Source organism: Lynx canadensis, chromosome B4 (assembly GCF_007474595.2).
Source record: "Lynx canadensis isolate LIC74 chromosome B4, mLynCan4.pri.v2, whole genome shotgun sequence".
NCBI classification, from domain to species: Eukaryota; Metazoa; Chordata; class Mammalia; order Carnivora; family Felidae; genus Lynx; species Lynx canadensis.
Genome location: NC_044309.1, coordinates 125,962,407 through 125,980,236, shown reverse-complemented (window position 1 = coordinate 125,980,236; position 17,830 = coordinate 125,962,407). Strand labels below are relative to the sequence as shown.

Sequence of the window (17,830 nt, the reverse complement as noted above, 5' to 3'; positions counted from 1 at the left end):
TTCTGCTGTTGGAGTTGAAGCCTGTAATGATAATTCATAGTTTTGTAGGAATTTTCTTTGGCTCCCTGCTTTTTTCTGTTTGTTTTGGTCAGTGTTTTTTATGTGAGGGTTTCCTCAAATGTCTGTTGACCCTTGATTATCCCTTCATATCGAGGGAGTCCATGACCACCCACCTGTAAGCCCTGTGTGCACTTATCACGTATCCTGTAAGGCCGACCTCCCACCCGCTACTCCCTCCAGCCACACTGAACTTCATTTCGCAGGCAGATCAGGTTTATTGTTGCCTCAGGGCCTTTGCCCTTGCCATTCCCACAGCCTGAGAGCATAGCCCCTGGATGTTCTCTTGGCTTATTTCACCTTTTTCAGGTTTCTGCTCAAATAACTCTTTACCACCAAGGCCTCCCCCTGATGCCCTTTATAAAACTTCTACCTGGGCCTACCTCTGCTTTAGTTTCCATAGGCCTTGGGGTCATGTGACATGGTATCACGTGTGGCATGCTATGTTAGGTTTACCATTATGCCGTATTTGTTTGTTGTCTGTTTTTATCCAGAAGAGTCACAGTGCCATGAGGTCTGTCAGGATCTTTATTTTGTTCACTAATGTGCTTAAATGTGTGCTTGAGGAAGGAGTGAGTGAGTGGTGGCCTCACTGAGCGTGAAAGAGCCAGGATTGGGCCATTTCGTTGGAAGATCCTTAAACTCCAGTCTCTTTAGATCCTTCTTTTGGGTTAGTTTTCTCAACCCCAGGAGTCGGAACTGCCAGTGTTCTTGGAGTTGATTGGGAGAAGGTCTCTTATCTGATCCCCCTGTTTATAGCAAAGTACCCCTGTCTTCTGTGCCTGAGCCCTTTGAATTAACCTCTTCTGAGCCAGATCCCTGGCTTCTCCTGGGAAGCGGAATAGGAATCGCTTGCTCATATACAGTAGGAGCAGGTGGGGGAGAGGAGATGGGCAGCAGGTTTCAAACCCACCCACACCTTTATTCTCAGAAGTGCCCTAAGCCACTCTGGGGTGCTGCAAGATTTATCCCAGTGATGTGCTGGTAAAGTTTCATTGGCCGGCCAGGGAGAAAAGCCCTGATGTGGTGTTGGCGGCTCGTTCCCATGGTGTAAATCCTCCCGCCATAGCTGAACTCCGCTGTCTCTGTCGTCACGATGTCGCCGAACACAGACTTGAGAAGAAATGCTCTAGTAGGACCCCCAGTTTTCCACCTTCCAGACACAACAGACGTGAATGACTCTAAGAGCATAGGTAACAGTAAAACCTAGAAACATAATTAGGAAGTGAAGAATTTTGAACAGTTATTACCTTTGTTTTATTAAATATGATTGAAATTTACATAATTTTATTTTTCATAATGGTTTTTTACCAGCTTGTAAATTTCCTAAACATTTGACAACCGGCTCTCATGAGCTGCTGTAAGCTGGTTCTAGCACATGTCCTTTTGCTTTTGGATTCCCTTGCCGGCTTTAATTTTTTTGATACCTGGTATCTTTTTTCTATGTCAGTTTTCCCTGGTTCATCTAATTTCCAGTCTCCAAAATTTTGTCAATAGTGCTTTTCTGCTTATCGTCTTCTTGACTTCATTCTCATGGTCCTATTGTGCATAAATAAGCCTTCCTGAAAACGGCCACGTACTGCCATTTTAATCCATTTCCCTAAGCCGGTCAAGGGAAATGCATGCGTTCAATGTGCTTTTTTAACCAGAATTGTTTGCAATTAGAATCACTTTTCACTTATTGCACATACATGGTTAAAAATATAATTTTAAAAAATACTTTTTTATTCTTTGGCTTACATGGATTATCTTTTTTGTTAACTGTTGATCAGTTGGTAACCTTGTATGGGTCACATAAATGTTTAGTATGAAATTTACTTCATTAATTTCCGTTGCCTAATGTGCTTTTGGTGTGCAAATGGTTTTAACACTATGGAAGTAACTCTTTTAACCACCTAGAAATCAGACATTAACCATAGTCAGTTTTTAGTTTCAAGTTTTTGGGTAACATGAGGTAGTGGTGTTTAAGTAGGTTCCACGCCCAGCATGAAGCCCAACGTGGGGCCTGAACTCAGGACCTTGAGACCAAGACCTGAGCTGAGGTAGAGAGTCAGATGCTTAACTGACTGAACCACTCAGAGGTAGTGGTTTTTAAAATCTATCAATATGTACAGAATTTTTCTTTCCGGAGTTTGACTTTATTCCCAGTGAGCTTCTCTATGGTGAGGTAGAGGGTAGAGGAGAAGGGAATTAGAATTGTTACAGCAGGAAAGAAAAAAATTCGTGTTTAGGGTTCTTTTTTTTTTCACTTTGAAGACAAAATAATAGGCTTAAAAGTCACTTACCGTGAAAAAAGGATTTTATAAATTCCTTTCTCCTCCTGCACTGTAACAGGACTCGGATTTCAGTTGTAACTGAGACCCCACGACACCTCTGTTCTTTCCACAGCTTGGTTGTTCACGTCCTCCCTCCTTTGCGGAAAAATACCCCCGTGTTCTTTCACTACTAAGCTAGTTTATTTTGAGTTTCTGTTACTTGTCGCTAAGAGGCCTAAGTCTTTCCAGTTTTGAGAATTTTTTTTTTTTAAAGCTTGAATTTTGTGGATCTCCATTCCACACGATAGCTGTTCATTATTAGCATTATTTTGATTGAGAAAATATAGCCAAGACAAATGGGCGCAAGGATACAATGAATTCAGTAATGTTTACGAGTGAACTTTTATTCGTCACATCAACATGTGTACGTACAGTGTCTGCAAAATAGGAGTCCCTGTCTGTCCAAGACCTTGCTTACTCCGCGTGGAGATGATGCCTGGGGGGACCATACAGATTGGCAGATTCCTTGATAAATAACTGGCAGCTCCACCCGCCTATTCCCAGACCCAAAGATACTTCGTTCACTTGCTGGCAGCCACTGCCTTAGCGACCTTCTCCCCAGAGTCGTCCTCATTGGAGTTGAAATGAGCTCTTCTCTCTTGTCTTTCTCAGGCACCAGAGTGTATTTATTCCAGCTCCTAAGTGCCTCCTGACTTCACCCGTCTTCTGTACCTACGGCCACTGCTCTGGTCCAGGCCCCGCTTGCCCTCACAGGCACTGATGTGACACCTGTCTGTCTGGTCTCTTTTCCTACTGTCTGTTCCTCTTCACTCTGTTCTCTGTACTGTAGACTTTTCTCACTGTGTCCTTTCCTTGCCTGAAATGTCACTACTCCTGTGTCCTGTCATGAGAGCTAGGATACCTTTGTTTCAGTCCTACTTAACTGCTAGTGTTCTGCAAACACATCCTGGGCCTTTTTCTACGAGCTTTTGTTTGAACCAGTTCTTTTGGCTAGAACAGTCTTTCTCCTATGCATGGCAAGCTCAAACTCCACTCGGACGTCGCCTATGAGATTTTGTTAACCCCCACAATCCTCCTGGCCAGTGACAGCCACACTTTACCTGGCGTCCTATAAGCACTGGGGTGCAGGCTTTGGTGATGGACTTCTCACACGGTGGGGAGAGGAACAGTTAGTAACGTTTGTATATCCAAGTACCTGAGACAGTGCCTGGTACATGGTAGGTTCCCAGTAAATATTTACTGAACAAGTTGATGTGGATTGGTATGCTTATGAGTAAAGGACCCTTGGAGACTAGCTCCTGAATGGGATCCAATGTATTTTATTGTAGAGCTATGGAAGTGGAATGGGAAAAACATGTTAAAATTATTTTCCCAATTCTGTTTTTTTTCATTTAATTCTCCTTTGACACTTTTTCTCCCAAATAATACTTTATTTCATCTATGATTGTAAAAGCAACACATAACCTAGCATTTACATGGACATCAGACAGGCTTGAGTTCAAATTTTGCTACTTAATGACTGTGTGTTTGTACACAAGTAATCGATCTCTCTATGCCTTGGTTTTCTCATCTGAATGGTTATTATAATAGTTTTTTCATAAGATTGTTATGGCGGTGAAATTAGAAAGTGTATGTAAAGTGCTTAGCACGGTATCTGGCACAGTGATTGCTCAGTACATAAATATACACAGCTGAAATCATGTTCAATGTAGAAAAGATAAAAGTCTGTGAGACCAGGATATAGCTGGAGTCTTTTGTCCCGGATCTTCACGGCGTTGCATTAAAAGAAAACCTACATCTGACTCCAGAAGCTTGGACAATAATCTTTTCTTTTGGATAGCCTTTCTCAACCATGGTTCACGTGAACCACAGAGCGCACAAAATGACCAGAATCTCTTTTTTCTCCCCTGAGGATGGTACCTAACTAGGCCCACTCTAGATGCGCGGGAGAGCTCACGGTGCAGTAATTGCTTCAGGGCACCGAGGCTTGGTCCTCTCCCCACACCCTCCCCCTTTAAGGAAAGCTGCTCTGGTGCTTCTAGAAGACCTGGTGCAGGGCTCAGCATAGTGCTGCAGATCCTCCCTGGAAACGTTCTCATTTTCTCCAGCCTTCTATTGACAGCTGAAATCTTTCCCTCCCTCGCCCGTGTGATTTGTTCCCAGAACACCATTCATTTGTTCCTACTCCATATTGTGCTCGACACACACTCCGTGGTTCTGACAGGTATCCTCTTTTCTTGAAAGAACAGTCGCGCGTCCGGTCCTTGTGCGCTCCCTCTCCTCTTGGATTGCTATGAAGCACATCACCAAGAAAACGCATGCCCGTATCTGGACTATACAGCAATAAACGCTGACACTTCACATGCAGACTTCTAAGAGCCATCTGGATACCTTGCTGCTGCTAAATGCCTCTCCTTGACTAAAGCTGTAGAACGATCTGGGCATTAATCTAAGTGGGCCGTGATTTGTGCTGCTAAGGCTTTTGCGGGACTGGTGCTGTATGGTGGAGCACATTTCCTCTTCCTGGAGCCGTTTCTATTTCCAGCTGCTCTTCAGCGCTGGCAAGGCTCATGCTGCCTCCCAGTATGGGAGAAGGCACCAGTACCTTTTTTGGGGGACAGGGCCATGACGTCTTCTGTGTTAGTAAGGAAGAATAATATTAGGTAGGCAGTTAGCAGTGTCTACCACAACTCATAGAATGGAGTATCATCTAGTCATTACTTTTTGAAGAATATTTATTGATGTAGGAAAATGCTCACAATATGTTAAAGAAAGCAGGGCACACATCTGCAAATACAGTATGATTCCAATCTTGTAATAAAATGAATTATATACGCATAGAAAAAATACAGGACATACACTAAAACATGAACAGGTGATTATCTCGGTGGTGGGATTTGGGTGGATTAACTTTAATTTTCTGCATTTTCCAAACTTTAACCAATGAACCTCTATATTGCCTTTACAATGGTGGGGTAGGGTGGGGAGAAGCCCATACAAGGGACACCTGACACCTAGTACTGGGAGGCGGCTAGACTGATGTGATAAAGGGATACTCAGTACTTGCACTGCCTCAGGCAGTGTCTCCATTTATAAAGGAGGGAGAAGAACCCCTGTCTGTCCACCTCCCAGGACCACTGGGTGAGTGAAAGGGCCCTACGCGCCGATGGGTTGCTACTCCAAAGCGATGGCTCGAGTGCCTTACTTCAGGACACACACTTCCTTACCATGTCGAAAGTCAGGAGGGCTGTGGGCACTCAGACCATAGTGCGGGTGGCCAGCGTGTTCTCACCATCCCCACTGCGGGCCACCGTGGCGAGCATCTGTCTGGGGAAAGCTGGCAGCCCACGTCTCTAACCCAAAAGATTCCAGGCCCTTGTTTGAAATCCAGTCCTGAGCAAGTTTCCCGCTCACAGTTCAACTCCAGGTCCCCTCCCTGCTTAGAAAGTTCCTTAAACTGTTCTGCTGAAATGGTTATTGCTTAAAGTGGCCTGAGAATGCCCTCTGTCCAGCATTCCAGAGCCCTGGGAGGCAGAGCGAGGACCTGGGTGGTCAGGGTGGGGAGGCACAGGAGGTGCCGGGAGTCGGGCCGGCCAGACTCGGACTCCTATTGCTGTGACACTGGGAAACTGAGGCCTTCCAGAGATGGTCTCCCATATGAGATGCGATGAGGTTACATGTGAGAAGAGACACAAAAAACCCAGCCCATAGTAAGCACTCTGCAGATGTTCGTTCTCTTTCCGTGAGCAAAATGAGGTCCCTCGTCTCCCCCTGCAAACGCTCTCTCCAAAAACAGAGCTTAGTGCCTGGCGTGGGGAACCTCAGAGAGAACCCAAACTCCTTGAAAGCACGGGAGCACAGCTACTTACACAGGACCACTCGGACCCTCTGCATAAGCTGGCAAGATGCTAGTTCAGGAGACACGTCTTCAGGCCAAAGCTATTTGATTGTAGAAATTATAAAAATACTCTAAAAATGCATTTGTAGAATCAAGTAACAAAAGTACTTTTTTCTAAACCTTTCCCACGTAATCTTATGAATTACCGAGTTTCATTTTATTTGCTGTTAAAACGTGGGTTACCCACCACTTCTCTAACCATCAGGATGAAAATCGTGAAGTGGGTTGTATTCTTCCTAGCCTTTTATTCTGGAGTATTCTGGATTTACTCAGTTTTTAAAAATAAACTCTGGGTCATCTCTATGCGAACTTGTCTATGGGCTGTACTGTTTGTACAGATCTTTCTGGGTCAACCAGACTGTCCTTTGGGAAACAGACTGTCCCAGACTGGTGATGCCTGGAGTGGTGTTCCTCCTTCTCTCCGCCTTCCCGTCCAGTTTTCTGTTGACCTTCGGTGGCTTTCGGTAGACCTGTCTTCCATCTGTCCGCCTCCTTTGCCACTTTTTATGGGCTTGAAAGCCAGAGAACTAAACCTGTTATAAATGTATGCAGATTTTAGTAAATAAAAAGATTCTTGAGGATCTCTCCTATGAGTAAATTGCAAGAAACTCTAGTGACCTCTTTTGGTAGCTCAAAGGCCTTTTAAAATTCCATCTTGAACTGTTGTTTTGCCAGAGAAGAGACTTCTGGCTAAATGACATCTTTCACTAATACTCCGTGTACTTTACCTATCCTTAAAAAGGCTCTTGTGGTAGGTGAGATAATGGATGTGAAAGCACTTCAGAGAAGCACAAATTCTGGGATACTGTTTACCCCAGGTAATCTATAAAGAAACACACAGAGATGGCTACATTGAATCAACCCCAATGTTTTATTTAATTTAAAGTTTTAAAAGGCAGTGGTTAAGCACATCATCTATGTGTATATATGTATGTATGTGTGTGTTATCTACATACATACACATATAAAAGGAAACCGACCCCTTTAGGCTTTAGCCACTGACTGACTAGGCCCGCTGTCTACTGCAGGATCCATTTTCTACTTCCTCCTATGACCAATTCTAGAAGTAAAAATAAACAGCTTTAATCAGTTTAACAGTAACTACTTGTGTTTCTTTCTCTTTTTTTAAATAAATAAAGTTACCATTAAACTGATCACCTAGGGTAGAAAGGCTGAACACACACACAGGCACACACACAGTCCCCAATTTAAAACCTGTGACATATGAATGACCTGTATGTACAGATGGGTGCCGCTGACTCCCTCTACCCCCGGCAGAGGCCACACAAGAACCCCCAGGACTCGGGGAGTCCCCATCCCCTCTGCTGGATCGGAGGATGTGTGTTCCTGGCACCCTGGGTCAGAGCTCAGAATGCACGCTCCCATGCAGTGATACAGACGGGGCGGGGGGGGGGGGTTCAGTTCTATGGGTCTAGTGTTAAGGTACATAAGGGAATAAATAGGCATTTGTAGCTGCCTCAGAACTAAACCATCATTTATAACCCTTTATGGGGAGAAATGTATTCTGAAGTTCTAGATAAGCGACATACAAACTTTCAGAATGTAATCAGTTTGCAAGTCTGGGGCTGTGTGTGTGCGTGTTTGTGTGTGCACTTCCACATCTTTATACAAAATTGAAATGAAGAGTGGGGCTAGGTTCATGGAGCAGCTGCTTGGCTTCCACGTGGTCAGTCCTGACCTAAGAAGTCGCTTGCCTCAGCCCTTGTTTATTAGCAGCTCGTTCCGCTTCTCACGTGCCGCTGTCTGCTGGAGAGATTCAGGAGGGCAGCTTTCACCGGTGAGAGGAAGGACGCGACTCTATCTTCTAAGAACCTTGGCAAACAGAACGGCCCGATTCAACCAGGGCTGCTTTGCAGAACGAAGTCCTTTCAGTTCCATCCTGATGAAACGGAATTACTCTTTCTCTGTGTTTTTAGCCCCTGCAACTCCATCTAACTGCAGCTCTGTACGAATGCCTCGGTATCGCAAAAACACAGGATCACCTCTTAAATATGCTGGATTCTCAATGAGTAAACCAGTTAATGTGTTTCTAGCCAAAGCAAGGGCATAAATGTTTTAGAGAAAAGACTCCCCTGGAGCTACAGAGAAAAGATGCTGATAAAAGCAATATTGAGAGTTGGGCAGGTGACGCTTTTAGTCTGTGTCAGAGCTGGTCTCTTCGATGACAGAGTACTGGTTGAGTGCTTCCTCCAAAGGCGTTATTGTCCCATCAGGTTTTAGTCCCATTGGTTTAAGCAACTCCTCTCTGGAAAAAGAGATAAAAGAGAGAAAAAAAAAGTATTCACCAGCATCACACACACACCCCTCCCCCCGCCCAAATCCACATCCTTTTAAAAAGAAAAGTCTTTAAAAACCAAAGTATTTTTCCTCAAGCTCTCTGTGTGTTTGTAACAGGAAAGATGAAAGGGGCATGGAAAGAAAAAGAGGGAGATCAAAGACTTCATTCACACAGGCCAAACCTACTAAGCCAATTAAAAGTATGAAAAGTCAAGGTCTAAATGGGCTCAGGACAAGGAGCAGGTCTCTTCTGTTTTTAATAATTAACTTTTTTTTTTTTTTTTTCCTTTTGTGGATTCGTTGTTTTAGTGAAGTTGAAGCTGCCAAAATTTCACGGGTCCCAGTGGGCCAGGCATACGATCAAGTGGCTGACTTGATATGTATGGATTTCATTCAGTGGAATAAATCGGTCAGATTTGATTCTGCCTCTCCAATCTACAGCAATACATAAGTACTTCTCAATCCAATCCAAGTCAGCTGGCCTTCCCCACCCTTCTCCCTCCCTCTTATTTTCTTCTCTCTCTCTTTCCTCCTCCTCCTTTTTTTTTTTTTAAACACCATTGCTTTTGTTTGTGGCAGTTTAATTATGGGATTGACAGCCATTTTAATCTCTTCAAAGCTCCCCAACTGCCTCTTTTCAGCTAATCCAATTATATCTACTCCACGAGTTACAGCCTCATCTAAAGATGATTAATTATTGATTAAGTCAATCAAAAAGCATTAGGAAAGATTTATTTAATCTCTTCATAGGCTCTTATTTATTACATGGAGATTATGGCAAATGTACCTGTTGAGTTGCTAACTCTAGCCCTCCTCCTGCCCCCAAAATGTCAGACTTTACAAGTAGCCTTGAAGAGGCACATGAGCTGCTTCAAATTTATTTCTCAAGGAAATGGGCATCACCCCCTGAAAACATATATATAACCAAGAACCCACATGGCAGCAGCTTAATGTTGATGGGATCTGGAGTAAAGGGAAACAGTAAAACCTGCTTTCCCTCTGCCTCCTTGCTGTTGGCCCTTAGGCCGGCACAGAGGAGGGTTCCCGCCTGGGGAGGGTCAGCCACATAGCAGTGTTAAGTGTTGGAGGTGCAGTGACACTCCCGGGGGGGGGGGGGGCGGGGAACAGCCCAGTGGTCCCTGGATAAGCCAACAGGAGCCTGAGCAAGCAGCTCTGGCTAGTACCACAGACTACTTCTGAGAGTCTGAAAATCCACTTGAGTAATGGGGATGGCTGCCTGGCTATGTTGAGGCTCCTGAGTTAAAAGGGAGGAAATGCAGTTCCTGGTTCAAGAAATGGGGTCAGAATCATAGAACTTAAAGTTGAAGGGGCTTCAGAGATCATTTAGTCCAACACCCTTGTTTGCTAAATGAGACTGAGTGACTTACCCAAGGTCACACACCTAGGGCCAAGTTGGACCTGGGACCTAGGGCTCCTGTGCTCTTTGCAGGGCTTCACATCTGGATTAACTGCTCTAACTGCATTACAGGAGCACACTGAGTTCAGCTGCTCAATGTCCGTTCAATACCTACAGGCCAGGAGCTAGGTCATACACCAGGCAGGGAAAGGAAGACTGGGCACAACTGTCCTTGAGTGGGTGAAACATGTATGAAAAATAACTTAGAACGTAATGGGGGTAAATGCTGTCAGAGGATCACGAACAAAGAACTGGCAGCTCCTGAGATGAAGCGTAGACCACACTGCCCGGGAAAGGGAGGGACGGCAGTACAAATCAGGTACAGGTATCCAATGCTGGGCAAAGAAGTCACAGGGCCTTAGAGGCAAAGGAGACGGTGTACGGGGCTCGGTAGGGTCCCGTCTACTGGTGTGTTCTGTGTACTTTTTTGGATTGTGTCAATTTCTTCTCTGTGTGCTCTCATGAAGCTGCAGAAGGGCCCAGTGTTTGGAAAGTGGTGAGGTTTGATGAAGAGGTGGCCGGAGGTAAGGCTGCAAGGGCAGTCTGGGGTCTAGTGGGTAAGTGTCTTCAATGCCAAGAGGCTCAGGTTTGTCTGTAAGGGATGTCACCTCTGTTTTATAGGGCAGTGTCTCTGGCAGCAGTGTGAAAGGCACACCGGACCAGGGGGAACCTGGTGGCAGAGAGACCAGTCATTAGGATGTCACTGTACAGTGTATGTGACAGGACACAGGACACTGGACTCGGGCTGTGACCCACTGGAAGGGCTGAAGGCTGGTGAAGAAAGACTAGGAAGTGGAGTATCCCTGTGGCTTCCAGCTCAGATGACCGAGAGGATGGGGATACAACCCACTGGAGCAAGAACACCACAGATGAAGTAGATTTTGGTGGGGAGATGCTGACCTCTTCTAGGACATGAAGAGCTTGAGGCCCTTGCGTGACAACCAGGTAGAAATGTTTACTGGAAAGCTAGAAAAACAACCTGTTTCCATGAAAACTTCTCTCTGGCACTAATATACACCACGCACATATCTACATTTTTACAACACAGCTCCCTAGTTCTAAGTGATTGTGCTGAAGGATTTTGTGATATTGGACGCTACTAATGACGTAAAAGGACAAGGGGACAGCCTGCTGGGAATAAAACACTGAGAGATAAAGTTCAAAGGTCTAAAGGGGCTTGTGGAAGAGGGTACAGTAAGGGGTAGGGAGTGAAGGGCTGGGGTAGGCGGAAGCAGGACCCTGGATGGGCCTAGAGGAATTCTGGAGAGATCGCAATGGGACGCTGGGTGGATACACCCCCGCCCCCAAACCACTACCAACACGACTCCACTTCTGTGACAGCAGGATGATGCTGGGCTAGCTACCAGCTTGTCCAAACCTAGGAGGAATATCTTCATCTGTTTCATCCCTACTCCAATTTTACGATGGAAGTAATTAAGAACAATCCAAACGTCTCATGGCCAAATTATAGGAACTTGTCTGTGGGATAAAGGGCCTCATATTTTAATTCTCACTTATGAACTATTCTTAAGCATTTATTTTTTGGGTCCTTTGTATCACCCCTCCAATAACATGAAAACTCCTCTGAGGGTTCCGTTTGATGCTTGGACTTCTAGACACCTCTGTAGGAGAGGTGTCTGTGATTAACTGGCCACACAGTCATGCATTTGTGCAAATGAATTAAGGCAGCAATGTGATATAGTGTGAAAAAACATCTGGGGTCTGGAAGTCTGTTTGAAGGCCTGGCTCTTCCACTTACCAGTTGTGTGATCTTGGGTAAGTCTGAGTCTCAGTTTCCCCATCTGTGAAATGGGGATAATGATAATACTAGTTCTACCTCCTTGCCAGCAATGATGTAAGAAGTAACCGTAACAGAACTAGTAGGGGTAGCAATAACAAGGGTGTAGATCAAAGAGTTCTGTGAGCTGCAAAGATGTCCTGCATATTAGTTGTTATGATTGTGGTAGAGTGAAAGGTACATACAGGTTTTGACGGTGGACAGACCTAGGTTCTAATCCTGAGTCCACCAGTCACTAGCAATAAGACCTTGAACTCTCTTCAATTTCCTTATCTGTAGAACTGGGATAGAAATACCCACCTCACTGAGTTGTTCTGAAGGCAAAAGGTCACTATATGTGTAAACTGTAGTGTAATGGCTTGGAATGTGGTTGGAACCGCAAGTTGATTTTCCTGTCTTTCTGTGCTTATTGGAGACTTCCCCAAGCTTGTTAGGGGGCTCTGGGAATAAGTGGGGGCTGAATATGCAGAAGCAAATAAAAGACATGGTCCCTGTCCTCAAGAAGCTTTTAGTCAGTTCAGAAGATAAAACACACACACATTAAACAATATTAAAAGAATTACAGAACAGCAGATCAACAAGCTTGAGATGATTAACAGGCAGAGCCCTGCTTTCCCTAGCTTGGCAGTTCATCAATTCCCCCCCTATTGTAACTGAAATGTGTTTAAAGGAAATTTCTTGCCCTACCTGGGAGTGAAAGGAGAGAGGATCTCTCACAGATATGGGACTTTTTTTTCTGCTGGACTCCAGGCTTACTTATCAAACTCCCATCTCAACGTTTCTGATCTTCTTCTCTGTCCTACAACTAACAGCCCACAAATACCCAAATGAAATCTTTGATATAGAGACTCACTCCTAAAAGGTCTGATGAATGATCTGGTTATATACTAGACTGTTTCATTTTGTAAGATGTTATATCTAGATCAGCAAGATGTGGATGGAGAATGGGAAGCATTAATGAATGCCACAGAAATGTTGTTCCACCATCAACCGGGCTATGTATGTGTGGGAAGGACACAGAAGGAGATGGGGCCTGATCACAGGCTCCTCGCAGGAGATGGACTCAGGGCCAGACTGTGATGGCAGCGATGGACATAGATTGATGGGGATAAAGCCATCCTAGGAGCAGAAGAATTAGTCAAGCAAAGGCACAGAAGCAAGAGTTAGTTGTGTGCAGAGATTGGCAAGCAGGCTGGTTTGGCTGAGGTAAAGGAAAAAGAAAGCTCAAAACAGATATGGGATACAAAGGAGGATCTGAATGGAGACTGGAATCCTAGGCTGACAAGTCTGGATGATGGTACAAAGGTATTTTTGTCTTCGATTTCAAGGGCCCTACATCTAAGAATATTAAAAAAAAATAATCCTCGTTACAAAGTTTGAAAGCTATGAAACGGTATTGCCCTGACATTTAAAAGGAAAATGTTCTATGCTCTAATTATTCAATTTTCATATCCCTATGTGTCTAGCACAGTGCCTTGCCAACAGCAGGTCCTCAGTAAGTGTTTATGCACTAAATTTAGTTGTAATTGATATTATCTTGCACTTTCACAGAAAGAAAAGGTATAGTGTCTTATGGGACTCCTAATAAAAGAACCATGATCAAGAGAAAAGCTAGATCTCTGCACAGAAGACTCATTTTCATCATCATTTACAGAGTTAGGAAAGGCATTAGAATTCTACAGGAAATTCTGCAAAATGCTTTCCAGGGATTTCTTGTTTTCTGCTAGACGGTGAGCAACTTGAGGGCAGGGTCCATGTCTTATCTAGCTGCGATTTGTAGTATCTAGTATAGGCTGGGGGCACACAGTAAGTGCTCAGTAAATGCTTATTAAAAGGATATAATGCATGGGTCATGTCATAAATGAAGAACAGTAGAGAACCATTTATTAAGAATCCTTCTCATTATTTTAACTATTTTTATTATTTTCTTGCATCAATGTCACTAGACATTCTGACCGTGCAAAAGTCAGGCCCCCTTTGTATCATACAGCCTGGAAACTGAACTACTGATTGGTGTAGACGCAGCTTCTTATATATGGGGCAGCGAGAGGTCTAGATTCTAGTCTCAGATATTCCTCTAACTTGCTGGGTGTCCTTGGGCAAGTCATTTCCTTCTCTGGGCTTGAGTCTCCCCATCTATAAAATGAAGGGGTTGGACAAGATGATCCCCAAGATTCTATTCTAAGAGTCTCAATATTAGGCTACTAAATAATCTTGATCTATTTAAAAAGCTGCAAGGTTTTTAAGACACTAAAACTCAATGCTGTTAAACCTTTGTTTCTAATCAAGATATTCTAAGCCTAAGAGTCAAACATGGCATCCGACCTATAATTGACCTACATCAAGAACAGAAATCCTTCCTGCGAAACCACTGGCAGATGATTAGAATGATTACAAAAGTAAATCACAGCAGTGGCAAATGTTAACAAGGGAGGATCTAAATTCAGTCATGGCCCTCAATAAACAGGCCATGAAGAGTTACTGGCACTAAAAATAAAGGTCACATCTAAAAGGAATGGCTAGGTGTCAGATATATGTACATTATGGTTAAACGGAGATACTGTATATTGAAATGTGCATCAGGATTAAGATATTCACATAGCAACAACTCCTTCATACTTACCTTCAATGCTATACACAGGCCTTAACATAAGTTAAGACTGCCCTCGTTATCATCAAAAAGTACAGTGATGTCTACTGGATAAAGAGCCCATTCTAGGCACTGTGACAGTATCATGGCGGGCTTCTCATCTGATCAGGCATCTGGCCAGGGAAGAGATAAGCCTCCAAGAATGTTCAACTGGAACGAAACATCATTTAGAAATTTGATCTTACTAAACGATAAGGAACCATAATCTATAAGGGCTTGGCCAGGCACAAGGACATAGATAAAGCAGGTCCAAGAAAGGAAACCCTACTTTGCCCCAGCCTAACCCTTGGAACTGCTAATGGAAACCAAAAAATACTTTCTTAAAGATTTAGGGGTGGGAGATTATGGGATTTATACCATATTTAAAAATTTCTGGTCTGTTTTTTTTTTTCCCCCAGATATATTTTAACATTTTCCTGAGCCACCATTTCCCTGTAAGGATGGTCCTCTGGGATGCCTGGGTTTCTGTAACTTCTCAGAACCTTAGACAAGGTTCTACTTTTTAGGGCTTCTGGTTCCTATGTAAGACTTTCCCCCAGAAATGACAGTGCAAAATTGGGGCTCAGACACTAACATACCCAATCGCACATTATAGAATAGGCCAGATGTATATGTGTATAAAACACCTTACTTGACCTGGAAGCAAGAGAATACTCTTGCCCACAGCACATGTTTTTGTGCAATACAAACAAAGCATTCAATTCAAGTGTACTTGTTGAAAAACAGGACATAATTAAGCAGTTGGTAAAATGCATTCTTGTTTCCCACTTGCAGATCTCCCAAGAGTCCCTTCGAATTTACCTATACGAGTTTCAGCTTCCCGCTTGCCACTTAGCTTGATAACGACTCAAAAATCATTCCCTTGTTTTCAAGGGCTCTTCTTTCTTGTCTGCTCTGTGTACTACAGGGCAGTATTGACACATGGAATTAATGACAGGGTCTGTAATGAAACAACAGTCATGCAAACACCAGTCTGCTCTTTTGATAAAACAGCATGTTAGAGACCTATTCACCTCCCTCTAATTGAGTACTGCATAATAGTTCCGATCCTTTTATGTCATATATTTTGTTCTATGATTAGAAAAGAAGAAAAGGGGGAAACCTGTGAGGCACTGCTTCCTTCAATCGCCCTCTGATTAATTCCCTGTTTCTAATGAGGGTGGCTGCTATTTAGGCAGGTTCTGTTACATACTCGTTTTGTTGACTTCTGTACAATGTATAACAAAACCCAAGACGGGATAATTGGGAACCATTTCTTTGGCACAGGGATTCCTGCTCTTAATGTAAGGTTTGCTTGGAAAAAAAGAACCCTGACTTTTTAAATTAGCCATTTCATATTTAATTCCTTTTCACATTTGAAAGGGTGAGAAACTGGTAAATACATAAAACATTTTTAATGAACACAGAGCTTTTCAAGAGATGCCTGCTAGTGTGGAGCCTGTGCTAGCTGGGAGAAAGCAGCTCTGTGATCTGTGCTCTAATCCCAAGTCTGAGAGTGCATCTTATTTCAAGATTTCAGCATCACTGCAATGGTCCATACTCCACCAAAGTTCAACGGACTGCCTAGTAACTTGTTGATATGCTTACAAGTGTTTATAACCCCTTTTTCTCATAGGAATAATATTATAACCTTGGCCATTGCTTAACATGTTCAGTTACATACTGGGAAAAAGTGTCCTTTGGGCTTGGACCCTGATCCTTCATCTTTCATGGTCTTTCATCTAATGACTTCCTAGTCCTGACTGGGTACACTGATTTTTCACTAAGCCGCTACCCCAGGATTTTTGGAGGGGTATGGTGGCTTTTTCCACAGCAAATTCAAAGTCTTCAGGCTGTATCTTTTAAAACAATTCTGGGATCTTCCCTGAGACCTCACCATTGTGCTTTGGGACTGGGTACAATTAGGAAGGTGAATATGTAGCATAAAAAATATCATTTCCATGACAAATGGACACAGCATATCATCTATTTTGGATTTCTTTCTGTTTGTAAAGGTAATTGGGAGTTGCCTAAACAGTCCCATTGGGAAGCCTTTCAAAAGTTAGATTTTCTTAATGTGGTTGCATTAAATATAAGAATTTGTTAGAATACCTATAATCATTCTCTTTTTAAAATAAAAAACTTCTATTAACAAAGAGTCATAGCAGTTTCACTGGTTTCCTTCTTATAAAGGTGTGTGTGTGTGTGTGTGTTTGATATAAACTATTTACTTTAGCACCTCACCTGATCTTCGAGAAGATCTCAACTACAGAATGAAAGAGCAGGAATGTGGGTCTTCCAAATCTTAATTCTCAGGTAAATATGCTTACAATCTTTGCACTTTGCATTTTTTTAAAATTTAGGACATCTTATTTAAAATCAGATGGACACATTTTTGAGAGCTGTTGGTCATTTTTCAAAATGACATAAGATCTGGAGTGTTAAGACTGAGAATCGAGTCCTGGCTATGTCATCAACCAGATGCCTGATCTTGGGTCAGTCTCCTAATCATTGGTTCTGTTTGTTCTTCAAACACTACTTGCCCTAATAATTCACAGGGATGCTTTAATGATCAGTGGAGATAATATAAATGGAAACACTCTTTAAACTTTAAAGCACTATATAAATATTAGTCTTTTACTATTCTCATTTCTGTTAGAAAATCACATGCAAAGTTTCTAAAAATTTGTTACCTACCTCACATTAAACAGCATGGTTAAAAAAATATGGAGAAAGAGGTTAGGGACAGTGCTAAAGAATCAAATTCAGTTTTATCCTTAAGTGAAGGCATTCTTATTTTTTGCTAATTTCTCCACAGGAGTTTTCTATCCTGTTGTCCAAATTAGTGAAATAAATAAGAGGTCAGCGTGCCAACTGACACTGTTGAGTATAGCAGCAGAAATCGAAATTCTTACATGCTGTCCCCAATCAGAAAGACTTAAAAGTTGAAGGAGGGTAGCTAACAGCACAAACAGCCAGGGGACATTATTCTTATTTGAGGTTTCTCTATTAGAAGCCATTTCAGCTAGTGCTTAAACTAAGAGCTCAAAGTAGTCATTCCTTCTACAGAGCTTAAAGGACAGTGACTACCAACAAGCAATACAAAGGGAGCATGACATCCTACTCAGAGGTGTCTAGCCAGTGAAGGCCCTCTATAACCTAAAGATACACAATACCAACTTTCTCAAATTAATCCTCCCTTGCCACTTTAAGGGCGTATTAACTTAACTGGATCCAAGTTCCCTTAACTGAACTTCCAGGCAACCTTACAGTGTATTTTAATGATATCAGAATAGTGTTGCCATATGTAAATATAACATAAGCCATATATGGAATCTTAAAATATTCTAGTAACCACACTGAAAAAGATAAGTAAAACTGACTTTGACTTTAATATATTTTGTTAACCCAGTATATAAAAAATATTTCAACATAAAATCCATATTAAACAATTGAG

The 17,830-nt window shown here is 42.8% G+C and overlaps 1 protein-coding gene across 4 annotated transcripts in view; it reads right to left on the bottom strand.

Annotated features, from left to right (window-relative positions):
- Positions 1-7,667: 7,667 nt before the first annotated feature.
- The window catches only part of RIC8B (RIC8 guanine nucleotide exchange factor B), a 102,807-nt gene continuing 92,644 nt past the window's right edge, over positions 7,668-17,830 (bottom strand). For 2 of the 4 annotated variants that reach the window (XR_003969995.1, XR_003969996.1), the window contains 3 exons: positions 15,196-15,334; positions 14,368-14,544; positions 8,420-8,497 (listed from right to left, as the gene is read on the bottom strand). Coding sequence is in view for 2 of the 4 variants with exons in the window: in XM_030320441.1 (XP_030176301.1) it covers positions 8,386-8,497 (112 nt within the window). In the remaining 2 variants the exon portion in view is untranslated. Of the gene's footprint in view, positions 8,498-14,367; positions 14,545-15,195; positions 15,335-17,830 lie in introns of all 4 variants that reach the window. The other 2 variants (XM_030320441.1, XM_030320445.1) reach the window with 1 other exon arrangement.